At 29.9% G+C, this 25,173-nt stretch overlaps 3 protein-coding genes, 1 long non-coding RNA gene, 1 other non-coding gene and 1 pseudogene across 10 annotated transcripts in view; 2 read left to right on the forward strand and 4 right to left on the reverse strand.

Moving 5' to 3' along the window:
* Positions 1–16,999, forward strand: part of LOC111426555 (cGMP-dependent protein kinase for) — a 23,400-nt gene extending 6,401 nt beyond the window's left edge. For 3 of the 6 annotated variants that reach the window (XM_023061137.2, XM_071195671.1, XM_071195670.1), the window contains 5 exons: positions 4,487–4,653; positions 14,460–14,916; positions 14,969–15,115; positions 15,281–16,090; positions 16,339–16,999. In XM_023061137.2, the coding sequence (XP_022916905.2) occupies positions 4,487–4,653; positions 14,460–14,916; positions 14,969–15,115; positions 15,281–16,090; positions 16,339–16,504 (1,747 nt within the window). In that variant the 3' untranslated portion in view covers positions 16,505–16,999. Of the gene's footprint in view, positions 1–970; positions 1,153–3,544; positions 3,987–4,486; positions 4,654–8,540; positions 8,630–11,734; positions 12,740–14,459; positions 14,917–14,968; positions 15,116–15,280; positions 16,091–16,338 lie in introns of those variants that run through there. The other 3 variants (XM_023061138.2, XM_023061133.2, XM_023061135.2) reach the window with 3 other exon arrangements.
* On the reverse strand, positions 492–565 carry TRNAI-AAU (transfer RNA isoleucine (anticodon AAU)). Its single transcript has one exon. It is a non-coding gene; the product is annotated as a tRNA-Ile (tRNA).
* LOC139429708 (uncharacterized) lies at positions 7,670–11,458 on the reverse strand. The gene is made up of 7 exons (XR_011640254.1): positions 11,065–11,458; positions 10,802–11,001; positions 10,539–10,738; positions 10,396–10,475; positions 10,224–10,318; positions 8,293–10,163; positions 7,670–8,235 (listed from the first exon to the last, which is right to left on the reverse strand). It is a non-coding gene; the product is annotated as an uncharacterized lncRNA (long non-coding RNA).
* Positions 12,726–13,878, reverse strand: LOC111426559 (ER membrane protein complex subunit 3 pseudogene; annotated as a pseudogene).
* Positions 17,000–17,092: 93 nt separating the features above from the next.
* LOC111426554 (ATP-dependent translocase ABCB1-like) overlaps positions 17,093–25,173 on the forward strand; it is a 47,492-nt gene continuing 39,411 nt past the window's right edge. Inside the window, exon 1 of the mRNA XM_023061130.2 lies at positions 17,093–18,022. The gene's annotated coding sequence lies outside the window, so the exon portion shown is untranslated. The remainder of the gene's footprint in view (positions 18,023–25,173) is intronic.
* On the reverse strand, positions 18,315–24,677 carry LOC139429705 (ubiquitin specific protease 16/45). The gene is made up of 3 exons (XM_071195672.1): positions 22,852–24,677; positions 18,800–19,382; positions 18,315–18,750 (listed from the first exon to the last, which is right to left on the reverse strand). Exons 1-3 carry the CDS (start codon positions 24,405–24,407, stop codon positions 18,460–18,462), a joined length of 2,430 nt encoding a protein of 809 aa, XP_071051773.1. The 5' UTR covers positions 24,408–24,677; the 3' UTR covers positions 18,315–18,459.

The raw sequence follows: 25,173 nt of genomic DNA on the forward strand, positions 1-25,173 counted from the left end.
GACAATCGCTTAAAGCGACACGTTGCGTGATCTTCATAAAAAAAGAAATTTCGGGCGATCCACGTTGATTATATCTCATTGGTTTCGGGCACTATTGACATAATAACGCTTTTTTTTGTTAATAATTATTGTTTCGGAACCTTGAACGGAGAAAAAGGCTGAAACAATGGGATTCTTGGCATTTTGTCGAACACTCCTAAACGCTCTTCGTTGTAAATGCGGTTATCGCGAAAATGTAGGTTAACGAGGCGTGGTTATTTTTGTGTAGAAATAAAAAAATAATATTTTATTTTTAATGAATTTATTAATAACTATTTTTTGGAGGTTACAACAAACGAACCTTGAGTCGGAAATAGTTATAAATTACACACGTGAATGTAATAAAATAAAATATAAAAATAACATTTATGTCAAATTTATTTTGTTATAATTAAATTATAATAATAATTAGATTGAAATAAAAATGGTTAATTTGTTGTAAAAAAAAAATTTGGCCCATGGGGGGATCGAACCCGCGACCTTCGCGTTATTAGCACGACGCTCTAACCAACTGAGCTAATGGGCCTTCTTGAAAAAGTGTAGTGCAATGTCGGAAACATAACCATGGCAACCGCAATATTATTAGTGTTGCTTTTAAATAATAGATGTCTCTTTAATTTTGATTTTAAATAAATTATTTTTTTTTCATTTTTTTTTAAAATAAACGTTAATTTGTTATGTATTTAGTACGAATATAAAGGAAAATCGTTTTTTATCTATCCCGGAAATAGCGCGACGATAACGTTATTAAATCATTGCATAATTAATTGCGTTAAGTTCGATAGTGTGTTTTAAAAGTAGTAATAGTGTTTCGTTATCGCGAAGTTAAGACAGTGTTAAATCCATCGCCTTTTCGACTCTGTTTTTAAAGTCGTCGTCGTCCACATGGCTTTATATAAATGTTGGTGTTGTGTTGTGGATAAGTCAGTGTGGCGCGTGTATCGCTTAAGATAACTTGAACAGTTCGTGTTGTGTTGGATTGGTCGCGACTATTTAAAACCACAAATACTTTGAGTGATTATAACTGACTCATCAATCTTACCAAAAAAAAAAAAAATTAGTGTTGTGTTAAATCACTAATAATAACAATAATAATTGTGTGTGTGTGTGTGTGTAAGTTAAAAATAAGGAATTTATGGAAATAATTACAATTGCATGTCGAATATAAATGAGAAATTTGCTTGTTATCGTTACGAAACGATTCGATTTGATTATGGAGTCAAAAAAAATAATGAAAAGCTGAAATTGTTACGAATCGAATTGAAATCGAACGTTGGCAATATTATTATTGGGTTTTGGTCGACGACGCGTGACACGCCAATAAATTGTCCTTAAAAAAAGTCGATCAAACGTCAATTACAAGTCGACGCTTTTCCAATTCCAAGTTTTTTATGATCCGATTCTCCGTGCTCACGGTCTCTTTATGTTAATGCACATCTCGTGAACTTTCAGGTCAAATTCGGTTTATACAAACAGCTATTTTCGGAGCTGTTTATTTTATCTTTCTTTTCCTAGGCGAAAAGAGGATCTTTAAATTTTTTATTATAAATTCAATTTTTTTCTCGTCATATTTAGACATCAAAAGATTTTCTTAATTTAGAACTTATTATGAGATGACACTTAACATAACCACAAAAATTTTTTTGACGTATCTATTACTATTAAGTTTGAGAGTAAGGTTGGGAAACATAAAAAAAATTAAAAATTTGACGGATCGAATTTCTTGACAGTTGCGAAAAGAAATATTGAGATTAAATTATTTATTTCGTTGAAATTTATTAAAAATTAATTTGTTATTATAATAAAATTTATACGGACAAATCAAAACAAATCGTTCGATTTAGATCAAATCAATATTTACATAAAAAGCAAACTCGAAGCTCCAAAACAAACTTTGAATCTAATTTTGTTTCGCGATTTTAAATCGAATCGAAATCGAAAAGTAACAAAAACAAAAACTAATCCCACGTGATTTTTGTTGTAAAATTTAAATTAGCACCTACTGGTTTTTCCATTGTGGAATTGATTTGCGAACTGATTTCAAAGAGAAAGTTTCCTAGCCACTTCAATTTAACAATTCAACTCGACTCTGTGACATGGTCAAATTTTAATTGACTCCGGGCCAATTTCTCGTCGTTGAGATCAAAGAGTCGTCGTTGATTTCGTAAAAAACGTTATTTCGCAAAACCTTGATTTATTAACTCAAAGTTAAATCGTGTTCTCTATATTTTTCTATGAGATAATTGCACGTTAAGAAAAGATTTATGGTTGTTCTAAAAAAAAAAGAAAGTTACACAATATAATATATATTTTTTTTATTAATTTAGATTTATTTTTAACATTTTGTAACGGATTAATATTGGGTATGGAGTTTCTGTTATAACTAAAAGTCCAAAAATAGTTTTAGTATAATGAAAAATATCTAACGATAAATAACAACTTTCTTGTCTTTAGAGACGTGCGGCTAAACCCAAATGTTTCTAGTTCTAGTGTTAGTTCTAGTGACAGTGCAAGTGTAAAACTAGAACTAACACTACACCAATAACATCTTAAGAACAAAAAATATATAACAAAATTGCACCGAATAATAATTAAAACTAGAACTAACACTATACCTAGAACTAGAATCATTTGGGTTTAGCCGCACGTCTCTAAAGACGGCTAAACCCAAATGATTCTAGTTCTAGGTATAGTGTTAGTTCTATGTAGTAACAGTGCTAGTGTAAAACTAGAACTAACACTAGACCTAGAACTAGCAACATTCGGACGGCTAAACCTGAAACTTTCTAGTTCTAGGTCTAGTGTTAGTTCTAGTTTTAATTATTAGTCGGTGCAATTTTGTTATATATTTTTTGTTCTTAAGATGTTCAAAATAACCTACGGAACACGATGAGTACACACAATTTAAATTTGGCAGAAGCAAAAAAAATTACAGAACTGCTCTAAATTTGAAATTGTCATTTTCTAAAATTTTTTGTTTCTAGAATATGTAAAATATCTTTTGTAACACGACTAATACACACATTTCCCCGAATTATTCCCTTAATTAAAAATATTTCGTCCGTATCGAGGTTTAACTATATTAACATTCTCAAATCGTACAAAATCATTTTCTAATTCCCCCCCAAATCTAATCTAATCTCAAATCACGTTTTGTTTTATTCGAATAAATGCAACAAAGCAATTTTTCGCAATTTCCAATTATATGTTTACGCAATCCGGGTTACAAAAATAGATTTGACTCAAATCTTGAAGGTTCTTTTGGTTTAAAAACATCACAATAATTTAATTAATCTTTAAATTAAAATATAATATTTTTTGTACATTTGTATATACAATGTAATTGGGGCCAAAACTTACGTGTCGCTTTAAAAACTTAACTTTATGAGCGTCGAATCGAATCGAAAATGTAAACGCATTATTAATTTGTACGCGCTTAATTGGGACTAATTAGCGCATTTATAAACTGAATTACTTTTTTAAATTTCTCTTCGACATGCAATAGTTACTTTTCGACATATTAGAAACTGAAATAAAACATATTATTAAACAAACAGAGATAAAGGTGTGTATTAGATGAGTTGCTACAATTTCGTATCGAAGTATTTACCGAAAAAGCTCGAAATGGAAGAAGACGAGGATGTTGTTTTCTTAAAAAAGCGCCTCCAAGAGCAACACGACGACTTGGTGATGAAAGAGCGAAAAATTGCGATGCTTATGAGCGCCGTTGAGGACCGAGAAAATGAGATTAAATACTTAAAAAACGAAATCGACAAATTTCGGCAAGTTGTTAGCCCCCTAACGCAAAAAATCATCACAAAACAACTATCATTTATGATGGAAAACGGTTCTCAACCAGCCGAGCCGAGGGTTAAAAGACAAGCCATTAGCGCCGAACCGATTCAAGAAGAAGAATTAAAAATTTTAAAGATACCTAAAGACAGCAAGTAAGTTAAAAATAACCAAACGGAAAGATAAAAATACGTGATAATAATCTTAATAATTATTCATTAAAATTCTTCTTCCAGCATTATTTACAAAAGAAGAATTTTAATTATTAAATAAAATTTATAAAGTCAGGTGTGTTTTTATTCATGTGCATTGAATGACTGAATGAATTTGTTGAAAGCGTCCTTGAAATAATTCACCGCGTTTAGAAGTCGATTAAGACCTTTAAACGAGTTAGAAAATGATTCGAGTCACATCGATCACAAAAAAACGCGAATACGTTTCGATATCGTTCGCATAAAACAGAAATAATTCGACGTTTATACACATTCCCCTTATAAAAAAACGTTGTCTTGTCTTTAATCGTTTCTATTTAGCAATAATCTCGTTATGTAACACGAAAGATCTGCAATTCTAAATCTAAAAGTAAATTGATATTGTTGAGGAACATAAACCGTGTTTGTTTTTTTATTTTTTTAATAATTCGTTTCTTTTTAAGGACACGGGAGTTAATTAAATCGGCGATTTTGGAAAATGACTTTATGAAAAACTTGGAATCGACGCAAATTCGAGAAATAGTCGATTGTATGCATCCCATTAATTACGAGGCGAATAGTTTGATTATAAAGGAAGGAGACGTGGGCAGCATCGTTTATGTTCTTGAAGGTAAGTGATGCCATCTTTTAACGAGTAATCTTAGTTGTTATATGATAATCATACAAGATATTCAAAGTTAAGTTAAAAAGGATTATTTTTTTATTAAATTTGTTAATTGGGTTGCCTATTTTATTAATATTTAGATTGTTTGAGTTAATTAGGTTGCATAACTAAAATTAAAATAATTTTTTGTTATTCTAATTGATTTTATTCCCAAACGTTAAGGAAGATATTAGGATACCAACAATTAACTATTAACAAGACAGTTTAGGTGAAACTTTCAAAATTATTTAAAAAATTAAAAATTATTTAATTTTCTAAAATAAATCGAGAAGGCACCAAGAGATGGCGCCACTTATGTTTTATTTTTAATTTATTGTTAGGTAAAATTTTTATAATTGTCTTCTAATTATTAATGAAATAACTCACCATTTATTTTCATCTCTCGCAAAGAACAACTTCTTCAGTTTCATATTCCCTATCAGCATAGTTTTATTAAGAATTTTAAAAAAATCTTCATTCTTAGGTTAGGTTTATGGTCCTTTTTTACTTTTAATTTCATTACTATAACTTGGATTCTTAAATTTTGAACAAAAAGATTCACTTTAAAGTTAATAAACATTAGTTTTAATGTTAAAACATAGTAAAACTCACCGAATAAGATTTAAAGCCAAGATAACCTCACTTCACGACGTTTGTCCTTTTAATTAATTTTTTTACTTTATTTCTTCTTTGGCTCTTCACATATACATCCTCTTAAGCAACGAAAGGATTAGATTTAATTAAAAAAACAATTTAACCAGAAACGATTAAAATTTAGTGGAATTCATTAAAAATTATCTTTCCAAAGATGCTTGACTTGTTGATAGATGACTTGTTTGAATTCAGGTGAATTAATTGGTGATAAAATTTTGTTTATCGTTAATGAGGCTTATTTTTTGATGAAAATCTTCAAATTTTTCTCAATTTTTCAAAGAAAATTTCGATTAACATTAAAATTGTTACCATGGTTACTAATACATATTTAAGTTAATTGGGTTGCATAACTAAATCAGAAAATAATCATTAACATACACTTATTTGATGATCTTGGGTTAAATACATGTGGGATAATGATTAAACTAAATAAAAAGTAAACGTCAAGTTCCTCTTCGCGTTAAGAATCATTTAATCCTTTAATAATGATTTTAACCTCCAATTTGTTTCCATTAGGTTATGTTTTTAGTACTTCCTAAATTTGTAAGAAAAAGATTATTTTTAGTATCAAAAAGATCTTTTACGTTAATTACATCATTAAAACGTAGTAAAATTCACAACCAAACAGAAAATGTTGCATAAATTTATTAATTATTAACCATAAAATAATTTTCAAGGTTATATTGAGACGCAAGTTAATTGGGTTGCATAACCCGCTAAAAATTAAACGTCATTTAACAATATTTTAAAATATTTGAAATAATTTTGTTATTTTTATTATGAAAAATTCTTCAACCGTGACCTATCTTCTTTATAATAACTTATTTATTAGTAATATTTGTACTTAAATTTTTAACGATTTCGTCATAACGATTTTCACATTGGTTTTTCCTCCAATTCAATTATTCGAAATTACGAATGACTAAAAGGTAGAAATCTGATTACGAAAGAATTCAATTTAAATTACAGTTTTCGATTTCAAGCTATGTGGAAATTGGTATGATTTAAACCTGACATTATTTACAATTTATGCAATTTAATTTATTTTTCTTTTTAAAATATTTTTTTTTGCTCATCACATTTAATCCTATTTCCCACGTTCTTAACATCAATTCATTCAAATCTTTTCTCACAAAATCACCTTTAAATTAACATTTACGGATTTCTCCTTCTCCTTATCTCGTTCATTTTTTGCCTTTAATAAAACCAACGTCCTCGCAAAACTCTCTTAACTCTCAACATCGTGTATATGCCAATGAGTGGAGTGACCTTTTAGCAAGTCGCCTACATAATCCTATTTATAATTGCCCCGTAGACGGCGGCTACGTCAGGTTTTTTCTTTTTTCCTGTTAAACTGTTTGCTACTTTACGCTTTTTTGCAACGATGACGTTCTACGATACGGGGCCCCGAAGTGAAAGTTGCCCCCTTGGCCGTTTGCGTTCTGTGTCAGTTCTTAGAAATCCGAACCTAAGTAAAGCGCCTTTCGTTTCGTAGGCGTGGCCGAATTTACAAGGATAAATCTCTGCCACGTTGAGAATTGAGAATGATAATAAGCGTTAAATTTATTTTTTTAATTCAAATTTTAAAAAAAATGTTTATTTTACGAAGTATTAGTTGATAACGGATATGAATTGCTTTTTTTATTGATTAATAATTGTTTAATAAAATTAATGGGTGTTATTGTTTAAATCGGTTTAAAAAACAAATATCTAATTAATTAATTTATAATCTTTTTACACAAAAATTAACCCCATCTAGCAGCCGCCAATTTAACTTAATTTTATCCTAATTTTTTTGACATTTCATCACCAATTAGGTTATATTTCTTCCTAATATAGTTAAAACTGAAAAAAAATTATAATTAAATCAAAACGAAGCATAAAAATAATTATAAATAATTTTATGTCCCACGAAGAAATTTCCTCCCTTTTTTCACCCCATCTAGCGGTAATGGCCCATATTAAAACTATTTTTGACAGTTTATAAATACCGGTTAAGTTATTTTTAAATTTTACGGGGAAATAAGTTAATAATTCTTTAAAATCAGGGTGATTTATTACAACAAACTCACCGTAAGTCGATTTATTTTATTAATTTTTATTACATTCTATTTTTAAACAACTACTCACCCCATCTGTTGGTAATGACCAATAATAATCGTATTTTTGACAGTTGTATTTCATCCAAAAAATTATCAAATTTTAACGAAAAAATAAGTCAAATTGAATCAAATTAACCCTCAAAATACGTTTTTGACGTTGCAAGTTACTTAATTAAAGTGATTTTAGACTCCACGAAGAGATTTTCCCCCTTAAATTAATTCATGAAATCGAAAATAACCTAATTCTTTATCACATCAAGTATACATTTTTAATATTTTTGAAAATCAGGGTGATTTATTACAACAAAGTCACAGTAAGTCGATTTATTTTAATTTTTTTATTAAATTCTATTTTTAAACAATTACTCACCCCATCTAGTGGTAATCACTCATATTAAATCGTATTTTTGACAGTTGTATTTTTTCCCAAAAATTATCAAATTTTAAGAAAAAATAAGTTAAATTGAGCCGAAATAACCCTCAAAATACGTTCTTATTGCTGCAAGTTACTTGTTTAAAGTGATTTTAGATTCGACAAAGAGATTTTTCCCCTTAACTTAATCATTAAAGTTTTGATCGAAATTAACCTAATTCTTTGGTAAGTATTTTTTGGTTCTCTTCTTAAATATTTTCTGGCGAATGAAAAAGTTGGTTCTCTGGTACTTTTTGATCAGAGCAAAATCTATCTCAATTTTTTTCTTTTACTAATACATTAACTGCAATTTTTTATTTTGACAGCTGTCAAAGAACTTCAAACTGTCATCCAACAAAGTATTGTTGAGCAAACTTTAGTCTAAAACAAAATTTATTAAAAATCCATATACAGAGGCTTCAAAAGAAACATTTTTACTCTCAACTCCATAAAAAAACCTCTTCTTTTTCTCTTTGAAAGTCTGGCACAGCGTTGCGATCTCTTTACCATACAACAACGAAAACACAAACCGCCGGGGGACCCGCGGAGTCAGCACAGAAACCGGACTCAGTTGGTCGCGTCGATCCGGTCGAGGCGCCACGTGCGCGCGGGACGACGCTCTTTTGTTTGGCGTGCGATCGGGTTTTGTTACCCGGCGTAGTTCCTTTGTTGTCTTAAATCGCGAAGGTTTCTTTTTGTTTTAAATTTTTGTTTTGGATTTTTTTGTTTTAAATTTGTTTTCAAAATTTATTACATTTTATTTTAATGCGGAAAAGTGAGTGATAGATTAAAATGAAGTGGTTCAAATTAATTTATAATGATTCTGTCTATTTTATTATATTTTTCGATCTATTTTTTTATGATTTAAGTTTCCGGGTTGATTTTTTTTAAGTGTATCGAATCGAAAAGGTGAAAGTTGTTGGTTATGAGTATAACGTAATATTATTTGAGTTTTTAGCCAATTTTTTTTTAAATAAAAACTTACAATTAGAATTAATTAACAAATTTCATTAATATAACACTCCGATAATCTGATAAGTACGTCATGAAATGTTTCACATTATCTATGAACTTTATATTCGTTACGTACAACACTATTGAGGTTCAAATCATCGTTTAAATTGACGATTATGTTAAAATTCTTAAACATATTAGTATTAACACTTCTAGAAATAAAATGAAACCTTGAAATATTCTAATTGGTGAGTAATCATTAATTTAGATTACAAAGTTTTCATATTTCCTTAAATTGATGACTTTCAAAAGCTTTTTAATGTCTGTTTAAAACATTTATTTTCATTGCCTCAACCTTCAAAGTAATCTCACGCTCCATAAAAATCTCACCCTGAAAGTAAACGATTTGAATGTTTCAAAATCGATTACAACATATTCGTCTTTACACTTTCACCGATTCCTTTTTACTTTATTTTTTTTAATATTAATGCATCCGAGTCACAACATCTCTTTAGAAAGTTAACATCCGTTCAAATGCAGTGCAAGTTTTCTACGACACAGATAAAGAAAAAGTTTAGATTTCTTTTAACCAGATAAATCTCTTATGTTAGTCGATAATTTAAAAAAAATTCGTTGTGTTCAACGACGTAAAAAGAATTTTAATGTAATTGTACCGTAATCCACAGTAATGTTAACGTTTCTTTTTTTCGTATTCAGTATAAGGCCCGTTGAAGCAGTTAGAAACGGCAAATAACTGAATACGAGGCGATCAATCGAATTAAATATATCAATTTTTTAGATCCAAATCGAATTATTTACAACAATGCCTCCAATCCTAAACGAGAAAACGAGGTCAATAAAACTTCCACAAGAGTTAAAGAGAAAGCTATTTAACATAACTCTATAGAAACACACTCGAATCATTTAAAAATAGATCGAATATTATTATAATGGGATTTCTTTATCTAAAAAAGAAGAATATGAGTCATCTTTAACTTCTTACAATGTAACTCCCACACACGCTCATTTTGTAACTTTCTAAAACGTTGGTTTTTCCTTGAAAAGAAAAAAAATGTTCTCTTTGATAATGTGGTAAAAAAACAAACCTGATTAAACCATTAAATACACGTGAATTCATTTCTAAACATGATTAAACACGTGCGTATCAAATAAAACATAAATATTATTTATTTATCACGTTTTAGGTTAGTTGTCATATTTCAATATTACCAACTTAAAATTTTTAGAACTAAAATTTACATGAACAAACAGAATCATCATAAATTAATGATTTTTTTTGCAAAAATTTAAAAATCATCTTGTGGTTTAAAAATCGACAATTTTTTTTTAATCGGCTGAAAATCACTCAAGTGCCGTTACAAATAAAAAAAAATGGGGAAAAGTGTAAAACTTACCGAAAGATCACCAGTTATCGACCATATATTTTCGCAGCACATTTGTTTAAAACGCATATTTTCGGGTGAAATACGGTTGTTTCTTAGTCTGAAGTCTATAAAATTAAAGAAAACTATTCAGTTAAAATTCGATTTGATTTTTCCGATTTGACAAGTAAAAGTCATAACGTACTTCACACTGTTTCAAGCGTCATCTAATTTAACGCAAAGTTCACGTTGTTTATATGTCATCGGGAGTTTTGAGGTTATAACCTAAAATCGATTTTTTGACGTAATTATTTTTTCTAAATAAATTTAAAATCAATTTCTACTTACAAAGGTAATAAATATGTTAAACTCCGAGTGTATTTGGTTAATTTTATAAAATTAAAGAAAACTATTCAGTTACAATTCGGTTTGATTTTTCCGATTTGACAAGTAAAAATCATAACGTACTTCACACTGTTTCAAGCGTCATCTAATTTAACGCAAAGTTCACGTTGTTTATATGTCATCAGGAGTTTTGAGGTTATAATCTAAAATCGATTTTTTGACGTAATTATTTTTTCTAAATAAATTTAAAATCAATTTCTACTTACCAAGGTAATAAATATGTTAAACTCCAAGTGTATTTGGTTAATTTTATAAAATTAAAGAAAACTATTCAGTTACAATTCGGTTTGATTTTTCCGATTTGACAAGTAAAAATCATAACGTACTTCACACTGTTTCAAGCGTCATCTAATTTAACGCAAAGTTCGCGTTGTTTATATGTCATCAGGAGTTTTGAGGTTATAATCTAAAATCGATTTTTTGACGTAATTATTTTTTCTAAATAAATTTAAAATCAATTTCTACTTACAAAGGTAATAAATATGTTAAACTCCGAGTGTATTTGGTTAATTTTATAAAATTAAAGAAAACTCTATTCAATTTGAATTAGGTTTTATTCTTCCTATTTGACAACTAAAGAACAAAACTCACTTCACGCTGTTTTAAGCGTCATCTGATTTAACGTGAAGTTCGTATTGTTTACATGTCATCGGGAGTTTTGAGGTTATAACCTAAAATCGATTTTTTGATGTCATTATATACTTTCTAGTTCTAGGTCTAGTGTTAGCTCTAGTTTTGATTCAATACAAATATACAACAATCTAGCGGTGAATAATAAGTAAAACTGGAACTTACACTAGACATACAGGTAAAGGATATTTCATCCGAAAATATACGTTGTAATCTCACCTACTTTAGTGAAAATAAACTTTACTTTTAAGATTATCAGATTGATTTTATGCGTGGTTATAAAATAAACACTTTGTAGGTTAGGTTTAATAGAAAAATGCATGGTTAACATTGCTTGTGACTTCACATCGAAACTTTAAAGTGATTTTTCGGTATATTCTACACTTTTCCGCACTTTCTTTTTATTTTTAACGTATTTTTGGGTCATTTCAAATCGATTAAAAAAAAATCGTCAATTTTTAAGCCACATGGTGATTCTTGAATTTTTCCTAATTTTCTTTATTTAAAAGATTTAACAATGTTTTTAGTAAAATGAATTAAAATGAGAATAAAACATTATCCGGGAAAAGCGGTTATAGATGATCCCGCTTGGTTGGAAATCGATATTCCAAACAGTGCAAGAGGAAGAATTTACGAGGCGAATTGGTTAGATGCTCAAAAAAATTTAAAAGTTTCCAACGGTTTCGGAAGTATCCGCGGAATAACTAAATTAAGTCAATATCAAACGATTCTCGATGATATTTCGAAAGATAACGAATCGATTGATAATAAGAGTTCATCGGGGGGAAGCGTTCGATTAAAATACCACAGCGATCGATGCTTATCACGAATTAATTCAAAAAGTAAGGAAGATTTTAATAGTACGGTGAAGGAAGATGTAAATACTCAAAATGAAATGTACGCGGAAGTTAATAAACCTTTACCGAAGCCGAGAAAAAAATTGCTTTTGCAACAAGAAAAAAAGGAAGAAATTGATACATCAAGCGATTTAGAAAGAAATTTAAAAAAATCCGTTCGTTTCCATGATAAAAATCAATCGGAAGATAAATTAAATAGTGATAATCAAAAAACATCTCGTTTAACCAATTGGATCGAGGACCAAAATCAAATTTTAATGTCATCATCTTCCGACTCAATCGAGCAAAATGATAAATCCCAAATTAATACGGTTACTTTAAACCGAAACGATAGTGGTTATTACGAGGCCCCGAAAAAAATTCGACAACGTATTCCACCAAGAAAAATATATCCGAGTTCTTCGGAATTATCAGAAACCGACACCGCATCGGTAGATTCATTCGATATTTATAAAGATGGTAGAACGAGTCCGTTTAAAGACTCGACGAAACAAAATTATACAGATAATAGTGATAACTTTGTGATACCGAGACCTAAACTAATCGTGCCTGTTCATTCTTACGCTATTCGAAAACGTAGAACGGGTAATATCCATAAACAAAGTGTAATTAGTGATGACGAATACGACAAAGAAGATTGTGATGATTTTGAAAGAGGTAAATTTATTTAATTGCAATACAACTTCCTAGTTTGAACATAAAAGTGGTCCCCTTCGTTTAAGTACACGGTATAGCTCCTTTCAAAATGCTTTTACATAAGATTGAGGTCAGAATGTCTCTACATAATCTATTACAACGTCTAAATTCTTATTTTATAAATAGATTTAACCTCAATTTGGTTAAAAACGAATTTTTTATGGTTAGAATCGTGAGTTTGGGGTTCGCTTTGAACTTTGACATTCACAGTATCTTTTTTTTTCGTTTAAATTGCTTGGTACAAACTTGGTCTTGCGTGCTATGCTATGCTATGCTATTCACCAGCTGGATCGTTGAAGTCGATGACCTGGACCCAGACACAAAGTGGGGTTACTAAGGTGAAGAAAAAATCTCGAGAAAGGTTAAAATTTTAATTTTTAAAAACGTCGTTCATTATCCAATTGTGTTCCATAATCACCAAACATTCAAATTCGCTTTTGAAGAGATTGTGTAAATCTGAACAGTTTAAATTGACGGCTCGAATGTGTATTTCTTCATCGACGCCGGCGATTTCGTCAATCCCTTGATTTGGCCCCAAAATAAACTCATAAAAACTTTTTAAACCGCAAACGTTTAAGAAATACCATGATATCGACGAAACCCACGATGGATCTAAATCGTTTAGCTCAATATCGCTTTGAAGCATCGATTTGAATCGTATTGTTAAAGGAAACGGGACTTTCGCGATTAAAAATCCCGAAAACATCCAAACTAACCATCCCCCAATCGCAATCATCGGCAAAACATTAACGATATTGTTCTTCATCATATCCGTCATCTTATTCGGATCGCTGAAAATGTTCTCGGTGGTTATCGGCCTTTTATTACGAGTTAACCAGCCGGTTTTATCGTTGGTGAAATGATATTTTCGCGTTAAAAATCCTGAACGCGGGATGTATTCGCCGTTTTCTCGTAGGATTTCGCTCCGACGCAAAATTTCCGAATCGGATAAATCTTCTAAGGTTATCTCTTTATGGGATATTATTAAATAAGTTACGTAATGTTTTATGTAACCCAAAAGAAATGTTATTACTATTATTGGAAGAAAAACCCAAATTCTTATTTGAGGATCTACAATTAAATCGATCATTTCAAATTTGACAGTTTTGACATTTATAAAATAAAAAATTTATGTAGTTGGTATTAAAATCGAATTGATTCATAAAAGCAAATTTATAAATAAATAATCTAAAAAAATTGATTGTTATTTAATATTATTGATTGATTAAAGCGAAATAAGGTAAATTTTATAAATAAATTATATCCAACTTCACACTTGTCAACTTGACGCATTAATTTTCGACCCAAGTTTATTTATTTAACGATTATTTTATAATTTTCCTCGCGTAAAGTGAAACTTTACCTCATCAATACACGCGACGATGATTGACCCTCACGAATATGTCGTGGTAAACTTTCTATGTGTTGGCGAAACTCTCACGAACAACTCACCCGGCAGATGTACAAATTTACTTTTACTTTCGTTCGATTTCTCGGGGTGTATTTTTCATTTAAATAAATAAACGTAAATTTATCGTTTAACTTTTAGTTTAGAAAGTTATTATAATAAATTCATTTCTTATTTTTAAAATGTATTGCCAACTTAAAATTTAAACGTCAACACAACAAATTGAGGTTATGTTTTTCTACATTTAACTTCTTATATATTTCTTATTTTTAGAGGGTCGAGTCGAAGTATCAAGAGAAAACAAGTACTTGAGTACATTAGCACCGGTTAAGGTACTAGGAGAATTGGCAATACTTTACAATTGCAAACGAACAGCGACGATAAAAGCAGCAACTGATTGTAAGTTATGGGCAATCGAACGACAATGTTTCCAAACGATTATGATGAGAACCGGATTAATCCGGCAAGCGGAATATACAGATTTCCTAAAAAGCGTTCCGATATTCAAAGATCTCCCGGAAGATACCTTAATAAAAATATCCGACGTGTTAGAGACCGCAAATTACGACAACGGCAATTATATCGTGAGGCAAGGAGCGCGAGGTGACACCTTCTTCATTATTAGTAAGGGAAGGGTTAAAGTTACGATTAAAAATCCTCAAACGAACGAAGAACAATTTATTAGGAGCTTGGGAAAAGGAGATTTCTTCGGAGAGAAAGCTTTACAAGGGTATTTTTTTAATTATTAAATAAATAATTAATTAATTAAATAACCATTTTAGAGATGATTTGCGAACGGCTAATATTATCTGTGATGATCCAGAAGGAGTTTCTTGTCTCGTAATCGATCGTGAAACATTCAATCAACTCATTTCGAACTTAGACGAGATCAAGACTAAATACAAAGACGAAAGTGATCAAAGGAGAAGGTAAATTTTAATTTTTTTAATCAAAATTTATAATTAATACTTATTTATTACACATTCTTATTACATTGGAATTAATAAGTAAGTTAAATTTGAATTTGTGACTAACTTCATTGATATTTACTCAAACATAACCTAATTTTTTTTAATAAAATTTTTTTAATTTAGAATAAATCAAGAATTTGATAACGTACAACTTGCGGATCTTCAAGTTTTAACAACACTGGGTGTTGGTGGGTTTGGAAGAGTGGAACTTGTCCAAATTAAAGGTTATCCGAACAGATCGTTCGCGTTAAAGCAAATGAAGAAAGCACAAATTGTAGAGACTCGGCAACAACAACACATAATGTCCGAAAAGGAAATAATGGGAGATGCAAATTGCGATTTCATCGTGAAACTTTATAAAACGTTTAAAGATCGAAAATATCTTTATATGTTAATGGAAAGTTGTTTGGGTGGCGAATTATGGACGGTGTTAAGGGATCGTGGTCATTTCGATGACTCGACGACGCGATTTTACACCGCTTGTGTTGTCGAAGCTTTCGATTATTTGCATTCGAGGAATATTATTTATAGAGATTTAAAACCTGAGAATTTGTTGTTAGATAACGATGGTTATGTTAAATTGGTTGATTTTGGGTTTGCGAAAAAGTTACAAACCGGGAAAAAAACCTGGACGTTTTGTGGAACCCCCGAATACGTCGCCCCGGAAGTTATTTTAAATAAAGGACACGATATATCAGCGGATTATTGGTCTTTGGGGGTTTTAATGTTTGAGTTATTAACGGGAACCCCTCCATTCACCGGAGCGGATCCTATGAAGACTTACAATATTATTTTGAGAGGAATTGATACGATCGATTTCCCAAGGATGATTACAAGAAATGCAATGGCTTTAATTAAGAAGTTGTGCCGGGATAACCCCGCTGAGAGGTTGGGGTATCAAAAAGGAGGAATTAGTGATATACAAAAACATAAGTAATTATAATACAGAAATAAAATTAAAATGCCGCGCGTTTTGACGTTAATTAATTAATTAACATAAATATTTAATTTATTATAAAAAAATATGCGCCATCTAGCGATAAAAACATGACACACAAAAGTTGGTAATGTAGGAATAATGATATCACATAACCTTAAAAATTTACGTCAATCCGCGCGTCATATCCTAAAATCTTTAATATAATCTCTTTATTTATTAAATTAACTTAATTTATTTGTAGATGGTTTGATGGATTTAATTGGGAAGGATTAATGAATAGGACGTTAATGCCACCGATAATGCCGGTGGTTAATCATGTTACGGACACATCAAACTTCGATAATTACCCCCCAGATACGGATAGACCTCCTTTGGACGATGTAACCGGTTGGGACGCAGATTTTTAATTAAAAAAAACACATTTGTAACAAAATAATAAATAATTAAGAGAAAATACTTGAATAATTGTGATAAAAATGCGTTTTCGCTTCGAAGAAAGTGTTTTATGATTTTATAAATTTATTAATAAGGGTGAGTGATGAGTACATGTTATCCTTGTTGTGCCATTTGTTAAAAATGATAATAATTAAATACTTGGGGAGTTGCAAAGAGATAATAAAAAGGAAAAAGTGCCTTACAAATGTTCAATTATTACGATTATATATATATATAAATAATCTATTTGTAAATCTTAATCGATAGATTTTTGTTAGATATCTTCCTTTATTTTCTATTTTTAAGAGTGCACAAGTTCTTGTTGTAAATATGATGAGTTACCGTCTAAGAAGAAATTTAAAATTATTATTAAAAGATTTGACATCAATATTTTCGAAATTGTTTACTATTTTTGTATTTTAAATAATCTATAAATATATTTTAAAGAAACGTTTTCAAATTGTGAATATCAATATTTATGTTATATTTATGTTAAGTTATCCTGTTTAGTTTTAAATCACTAAAAATCAATTATTATTTCTATATTTGACATATTAACCCATTAACGATTTGTCAATGTGTTACACATTCATTAAGCAGATCCGTTTAATTATTATTACTCTTAATTCATTACAAAAACATTTTTTTGATTTAATTTACTAAAAAATAAATTATTAAATATGCGCCATCTAGCGACAAAAACATTACACCCAAAAGTTAGTAATATAGGAATAATGTTTAAACGATTACTTTTCAAATTTAAATATTGATTAAAATCAACTTTAAACTGACTTATTTAAGTTTCATAAATTAAATTTGATGATTTCCCATTTTATCATAATTAATTAAACAGCCTTAATTTCGATGGTGACTAAGTTCATAGTAGTGATAGTAACCTCAAAAATCTGAATAAGTGTTTGGAGTTGAAAATTGGTATTAGTTATCGTGGTAAGTCGATATTCATTAATTATTGATGTTTTAAAATGATTAATAATGTTTTTTTTTATTATGAATTAGTTCTATTTAGCGAAAAATTTTAATAAATTAGAAAGTTGCGTTCCCCGAATTTGAAATGTCCCCTCCACATGGTCCCAATTCGAGCCATGCGCATTTAGGAGATGCTTATTACGCAGGTACGTTTAAATACTTCTTTATTTAATTTATTAATGGAAATTAAGTTATTCAAAAATATGCGCTATCTAGGGACAAAAACACAACACTCAAAAGTTGGTAATGTAGGTAATGTGGTAATAACGTTCAAACGATTATTTTTCAAAGAATAAATAACATTTTTTAAATGTTGATTAAAATCAACTTATTTAAAATGCATAATTTTAAATTTTATCGTAATTTAATAAAAACAGCGTTAATACGAAAATTTGAAATTTGGTGACTAAGTTCATTGTACTAACATAACCTAAAAAAATGTGACTTAAGTGCGTAATAAAAACGTTTCGAGTTATCTTCGAAAATCGGTGTTAATTACAGTGGTAAGTCGATATTAATTAATCGATGATATCTCTCAACGATGATTTTTGTTATGAAATAGGTTTAATTGGCGAAAAATATTAATAAATGATGATTCGCTGCAAAATTTGAAATGTCCCCTCCACATGCGCCTTACAATTCGAGCCATGCGCACACAGAGTATACTCTGTGCATGCGCATTTAGGAGCTTAAAAATAATTTTTATTGTTGCTAAATAACTAAATAGGTTATTTTAATTATTTTGCTAAGGGGTTAATTGTCAAATTTTAGGGTTGCCAACTTAAAAACATAAAATTTTACTCCTTTCAAGATTTATTAATTTTTATTACACTATTAAAAAAAACATCACATTAAGATGGTAAAAAAGAATTATGTGGTTTAAAAGCGAAATACGATTAAAACAAGACCAAATTGAATTCGAATAATACAAAAAAAAAACTCAATATATCCGCTCGTAAAATAAGAGATAAGCTTGGGCTCTTAGCACGCTTGTTTCTTGCACTTCGGCAACGTAAGAATCGCTTACGTGGTACCACTTTCCCGGTGGTGTTTGTGGAATTCCGTGCGCCCCTCTCACCTCATCCGATTTAGTTTGTTTTTGATTTTTTGGTAAAAATTGCCAACGATAACTATTCGGTTCCAATTTAGGGCGTACTTTTACGTAAGCTACATAATGACCACCATGCATTGTTCCGCTATGTTCAACAACTCCATATAAAGAATAAAGAACCTAAAAAGAGTTGATTAAAAATAAAACAAAAATTATTTTTAAATTTTACCTGAGTTTGTCCAGTTTCAAAAGTAGAAAGTCCTTGAGATCTCTTTGATAAATACGGTGCTAAATCTAATACCATCGGAAACGCGACATGCTTACTAACTTTAGTGGGCCGATAATGGTAAACTTGAAATCGTTTTAAATGTAGAATTAAAACGGCGGGGGGATTATAAATCAATAATTGTTTATGGGCGTTTGTGTAGACGGTTTTTTTGTCGGCCCCACCGTGTCTTTTTGTGCACAATTCACAACTAACTTTATTATTGGAAGTCATCAGTTCGCACGCGGTGAATTGGTTCAAACAGGATTGAACGGAACATTCCCCTTCTTCGCATTGATATCGTGGGGCCATCGTTTCCATCCACATATCCGAATCATCTTCATCCTCATCCATTTTTTGGTCATCATCTACTTCATCCATACAAGCGGCTCCTTCAACACCGACTTCAGCGTCTTTTACAAAAACGTTATCCACTTTTTGACTATCACCATCGTTAAGTAATAATTTTTCTAAATCTTCTTTTAAATCACCTTTTGAGTTATGTACAAAAGAAAGTCTTGATTCCGGTCGTTCAAATTCTTTTTTACTTCAAATAAATAAAATAAATGTATTTAATTATGCAGGGTGTCTCACGTTACTGATTCATTAGAACTTTTTCAGGTTCTACTACTCGATACTATACCTCTCACCTAAAGACGGCTAAAAAAACGAAAATACCAGAAAAAAATCTCAAAAATTAAGGTTGGTATTAATATTTAAAAATTATGTTGCCAACTTCATTATTTCCAACTTCAGGTTTTATATTTATTAAATATAATGGAGTAAAACTTTATTTTACAATCTATCACATTTAATATTTTTTATTCTAACTTTTTTGTTTTTCGAAATAAATGTATCATGTTAATAATAAGGATTGCGAATACATCAATATTAACGTTGACATTAAAACCATGAAGTTGTCAACTTTGAAATGTCAACCTCAATTTTGACCTATTTGTAATCGTCATTAAGAATCCTTTGAAATGAGTACTAACACGACATATTTCATTTCAATATTAATGAAGTTGTGATCAATTTCCGGTTTGAAATGTCAATGTCAATTTTGACATATTCGTAATTTTATCAAAATGTCTTAAAATAAATATAATTTTTCATAAAAAACGAAAATACAAGAAAAAATCTAAAAAATTAAGGTTGGTATTAATATACAGGGTGTCACACAAAAAACGCCCCAAGCTGTAACTCTGTCAATTACAATTAATGTTGATGTATTGTACATTAATGGATTCAGAAAAACAATCTCTATCCAATGACGCGAAGAAAAATATACGCAGCAACTGAAAACACAAAAGTTATTAATCGCATGAAATTGAAGATGGCGTTGGAAAAAATTTATTTGTAGCATGAATTATAGTATTTATAAAACTATTTCATTTGATACCTGTGCCATAAAAATCGGAATGTAAATAACAGAGTTACAGATTGGGGCGTTTTTTGTGTGACACTCTGTATAAAAATTATGTTGCTAACTTCATTGCTGCCAACTTCAGGTTTAATATTTTTTTATTCTAATTTTTTTGTTTTTCGAGATAACTGCGTCATGTTTGGGCTCATTTTAAAGGTTATTTAATAAAGATTACGAATACATCAAAAGTAAAGTTAACATTAACACGTTTGTCAACCTTTGAATCTTTGGTTTGAAATGTCAACCTCAATTTTGACGTATTTGTAATCGTCATTAAAAATCCTTTAAAATGAGTACAAACACGACATATTTATCTTCAATATTAATGAAGTTGTGGTCAATTTACGGTTTGAAATGTCAACGTCAACTTTGACATATTCGTAATTTTATCAAAATGTCTTAAAATAAATATAATTTTTCATAAAAAACGAAAATACAAGAAAAAATCTCAAAAATTAAGGGTGGTATTAATATTTAAAAATTATGTTGCTAACTTAATTGTTGCCAACTTCAGGTTTAATATTTTTTATTCTAACTTTTTTGTTTTTCGAGATAAATGCGTCATGTTTGGGCTCATTTTAAAGGTTATTTAATAAGGATTACGATTACATTAAAATTAAAGTTGACATTAACACCATGAAGTTGTCAAACTTTGGTTTGAAATGTCCACCTCAATTTTGACGTATTTGTAATCGTCATTAAGAATCCTTCGAAATGAGTACTAACACGACACATTTCATTTCAATATTAATAAAGTTGTGGTCAATTTACGGTTTGAAATGTCAACGTCAACTTTGACATATTCGTAATTTTATCAAAATGTCTTAAAATAAATATATTTCATAAAAAATGAAAATAGAAGAAAAAATCTCAAAAATTAAGGTTGATATTAATATTTAAAAATTATGTCGCTAATTTAATTGTTGCCAACGTCAGGTTTAATATTTTTTATTCTAACTTTTTTGTTTTTCGAGATAAATGCGTCATGTTTGGGCTCATTTTAAAGGTTATTTAATAAGGATTACGAATACATTAAAATTAAAGTTGACATTAACACCATGAAGTTGTCAAACTTTGGTTTGAAATGTCCTGCTCAATTTTGACATATTTGTAATCGTCATTAAGAATCCTTTGAAATGAGTACCAACACGATATATTTTATTTCAATATTAATAAAGTTGTGGTCAATTTCCGGTTTGAAATGTCAACGTCAATTTTGACACATTTGTAATTTTATTAAAATATCTTAAAATAAATATAATTTTTCATAAAAAACGAAAATAGAAGAAAAAATCTCAAAAATTAAGGTTGGTATTCATATTTAAAAATTATGTTGCTAACTTAATTGTTGCCAACTTCAGGTTTAATATTTTTTATTCTAATTTTTTTGTTTTTCGAGATAAATGCGTCATGTTTGGGCTCATTTTAAAGGTTATTTAATAAGGATTACGAATACATTAAAATTAAAGTTGACATTAACACCATGAAGTTGTCAAACTTTGGTTTGAAATGTCCTGCTCAATTTTGACATGTTTGTAATTGTCATTAAGAATCCTTTGAAATGAGTACTAACACGACACATTTCATTTCAATATTAATGAAGTTGTGGTCAATTTACGGTTTGAAATGTCAACGTCAACTTTGACATATTCGTAATTTTATCAAAATGTCTTAAAATAAATATAATATTTCATAAAAAACGAAAATAGAAGAAAAAATTTCAAAAATTAAGGTTGGTATTAATATTTAAAAATTATGTCGCTAATTTAATTGTTGCCAACTTCAGGTTTAATATTTTTTATTCTAACTTTTTTCTTTTTCGAGATAAATGCGTCATGTTTGGGCTCATTTTAAAGGTTATTTAATAAGGATTACGAATACATTAAAATTAAAGTTGACATTAACACCATGAAGTTGTCAAACTTTGGTTTGAAATGTCCTGCTCAATTTTGACATATTTGTAATCGTCATTAAGAATCCTTTGAAATGAGTACTAACACGACACATTTCATTTCAATATTAATGAAGTTGTGGTCAATTTACGGTTTGAAATGTCAACGTCAACTTTGACATATTCGTGATTTTATCAAAATGTCTTAAAATAAATATATTTCATAAAAAATGAAAATAGAAGAAAAAATCTCAAAAATTAAGGTTGGTATTAATATTTAAAAATTATGTTGTTAATTTAATTGTTGCCAACTTCAGGTTTAATATTTTTTATTCTAACTTTTTTCTTTTTCGAGATAAATGCGTCATGTTTGGGCTCATTTTAAAGGTTATTTAATAAAGATTACGAATGTAATAATGAAATTAATGATGACGTTGGCACCTAAAAGTTTTTTTTAGCTGTGTAGTAGTAGAACTAACACTATACCTATAACTAAGTATATAGTGTTAGTTTTAGGTATAGGGCTAAGTTAGGTATAATGTAGAGCTTTTTTGAATTAACTTTAGCTAGGATATAGAACTCGAAAACGAAAAACGCTAGGTACCAATAACTTATTCAAAACTATACAAATAGTGGAACCTAAAAAGTTCCTAAAAAACAAACCAGTTGTGTGAGACACCTGTATTTAATTATACTTACTCATTATTATCTTGTGATGAATTTGTAAGTTTAATTTCAGCTTCACTCGACGACGAACTATTTTCAGCAACTTCCATTTCATTACTTATTATCGTCCCCGACGGCGACCCCATAAATTCCAAAGCGGGTAAAATCGATTTCTCATCTTTAGTTTTATTTTCATCGAGGTTATCTTCAACATCGGCGTCCGATTCCCAACCCGAATTGCGTTCTTCCGCATTCCCAGTCGAATCGTTACTTTCAAACGAACCGCCGATTCCTTTGGGGCCGCGATTTTTTTTATTTTTTTTCGCCGCCCGTTTTTCCTTTTTAATTTGATACTTTGATTTATCTTCGATTTCGTCGGCTTTTCGGCGGGGCGGTTTTTGCTTTTCGATAATCGGGAGACTTAAATCTAGGAAGAATTCGTCGCGGTGCGAGGTGTGCGAGCAATCTTCGCATTGTAACGTGCTGACGAGAATTCCGCGGAAGACTTGTTCGGTGGGCGATAATAATTCCGATGCTTGTTGGCCGTAAAATTTGATCACAGCTCGTTTTTCATTTTCGACTAATGAGGGGATCGTTTTTGTACTTAAACCGAATTTGTTAAGAATTTCCCTTTGGTAGCGTTTTGAATCTTCTTCTCTAACCGCTTCTAAAAGGTGTCTTAACAGTTCGTGGGAGTCGTGTTGCTCCCCGATGACGAATTGAGGCATACGGTCGGTTAATTTTGATAGGAGATTTTTTGGGGAGAAAACTTCGCCTTCTCCGTTTTGTAGAACCTCCATAGTTTCAGCTAAAGCTTTCGCTAGTTGTCTCCATTGTTCTAAATTCCCTTCTAAAGGTTCTAAGTCTAAGGTGGTATCATCGATGATTAATTTTCCTCCTGGTAGTTGAAATTTTTGGGACTCCATTGATGTTTCTTTTAATAACTCCAGCAAATAAGGGGTGTGGCTCAAACATTGTATAACAGCATTAAAAAAACAAGTATTTCCTAAATTTCTTAACCCAATGGTTCTTTTAATACTTAAAGGGTTCAAAAGTGGGTTTAATTTCATCATTACATCATCTTCAACAACATCATCATTACACACACTCACCAATTTCTCCTGTTTTACTTTTCCTTGCTCAGAATTCTTTTTCAAATACTCAACAGCTTCCAATAACTTTTTAGAGGCAGTGGTGTTAACTTCATTATCACATTTATAACACCACACTGACCAATTTGAGGTATTTAAACATAAAGTGTGGTTATCAGAACGTGGGGTATTATAATGCTTAAGTGCATGTTTATTAACACTCCGACCACACGCTTGATTACCACATTGCAAACACAACCACAAAGAATCATCAAAAATCATTCCTTCGGGTATATCCAAACTGTGGGGGATCGGATTTCGAGTGCACTCTTCGCAATCTTTACGCAAACCGCTTTTTTGGAGCCCCTTTTTTATTTTTGTCAAATCGACCGCTTTATTTAGGTGCGGACATTTCGTCGAATTTTGATTCTCATCGTACGACTCGGTCGATTCGCCCGAATTTTGATTCGGCTCGTGCTGATGCTTCTTACGACCCATTATTAAAAACTACGGTAGAAATTAAATAAAGCGAGAACTATTAATAAACACGAGGTTACGCCGAGTCGACGGAAAACGTGGCATTAACGTAGTTACGTATCGATTGTATTGAATCGTGTAGGTTAAGTCGGTTTAAATTAATCGATTTCTTCGTAATATTGCTTAATTTATTGTAAATAAATATTTTATCTCGGTTTAAAGCGAATTTACGGAGTGTTAATGACCATAACCACTTTTTTTACTCACATTTCTGTCTAACTTGGTGACATTTGTTTTTGACATGGTGAAAAAATAAAAGTCACTAAAAAAATGTTTTTAAATAGAAAATTTTTAATTTGTTAAAGATTTTAAAAGAAAGTTTTTGTGTGCAACAAATTATTTAAACTTTAAACAAGTTTATGAATAAAAAAGCTTAGAAATTTATTCAAATTTAAATAGTACAATGTCAAAGAAAATTATTGCCAACCTAAAAGTAATAATTGAAATATTATGACGTTTATTGTTATAAATGAATTAAAATTTGTTTAAATAATTAAGAATTGGTTTATGGTTGTTCAAAATGATTTGAAATTGATTAATTTTAAAAAATTTGCTTAAACGATTGAGACTCAGTTCATAATTATAGTATTAAAATGTATTTTCAACCTTGTATTTAGTACAATTGTACTGGTAACTTCAGTGTTAGTGTCTTCAGGCCCTAATTAATCTTCCATCTCATTAATCTTAATAGCTATGCATCATGAATCTTCTTTATGTACAAGCACAA

This window comes from Onthophagus taurus, chromosome 5, assembly GCF_036711975.1.
Source record: "Onthophagus taurus isolate NC chromosome 5, IU_Otau_3.0, whole genome shotgun sequence".
Classification (NCBI taxonomy): Eukaryota; Metazoa; Arthropoda; class Insecta; order Coleoptera; family Scarabaeidae; genus Onthophagus; species Onthophagus taurus.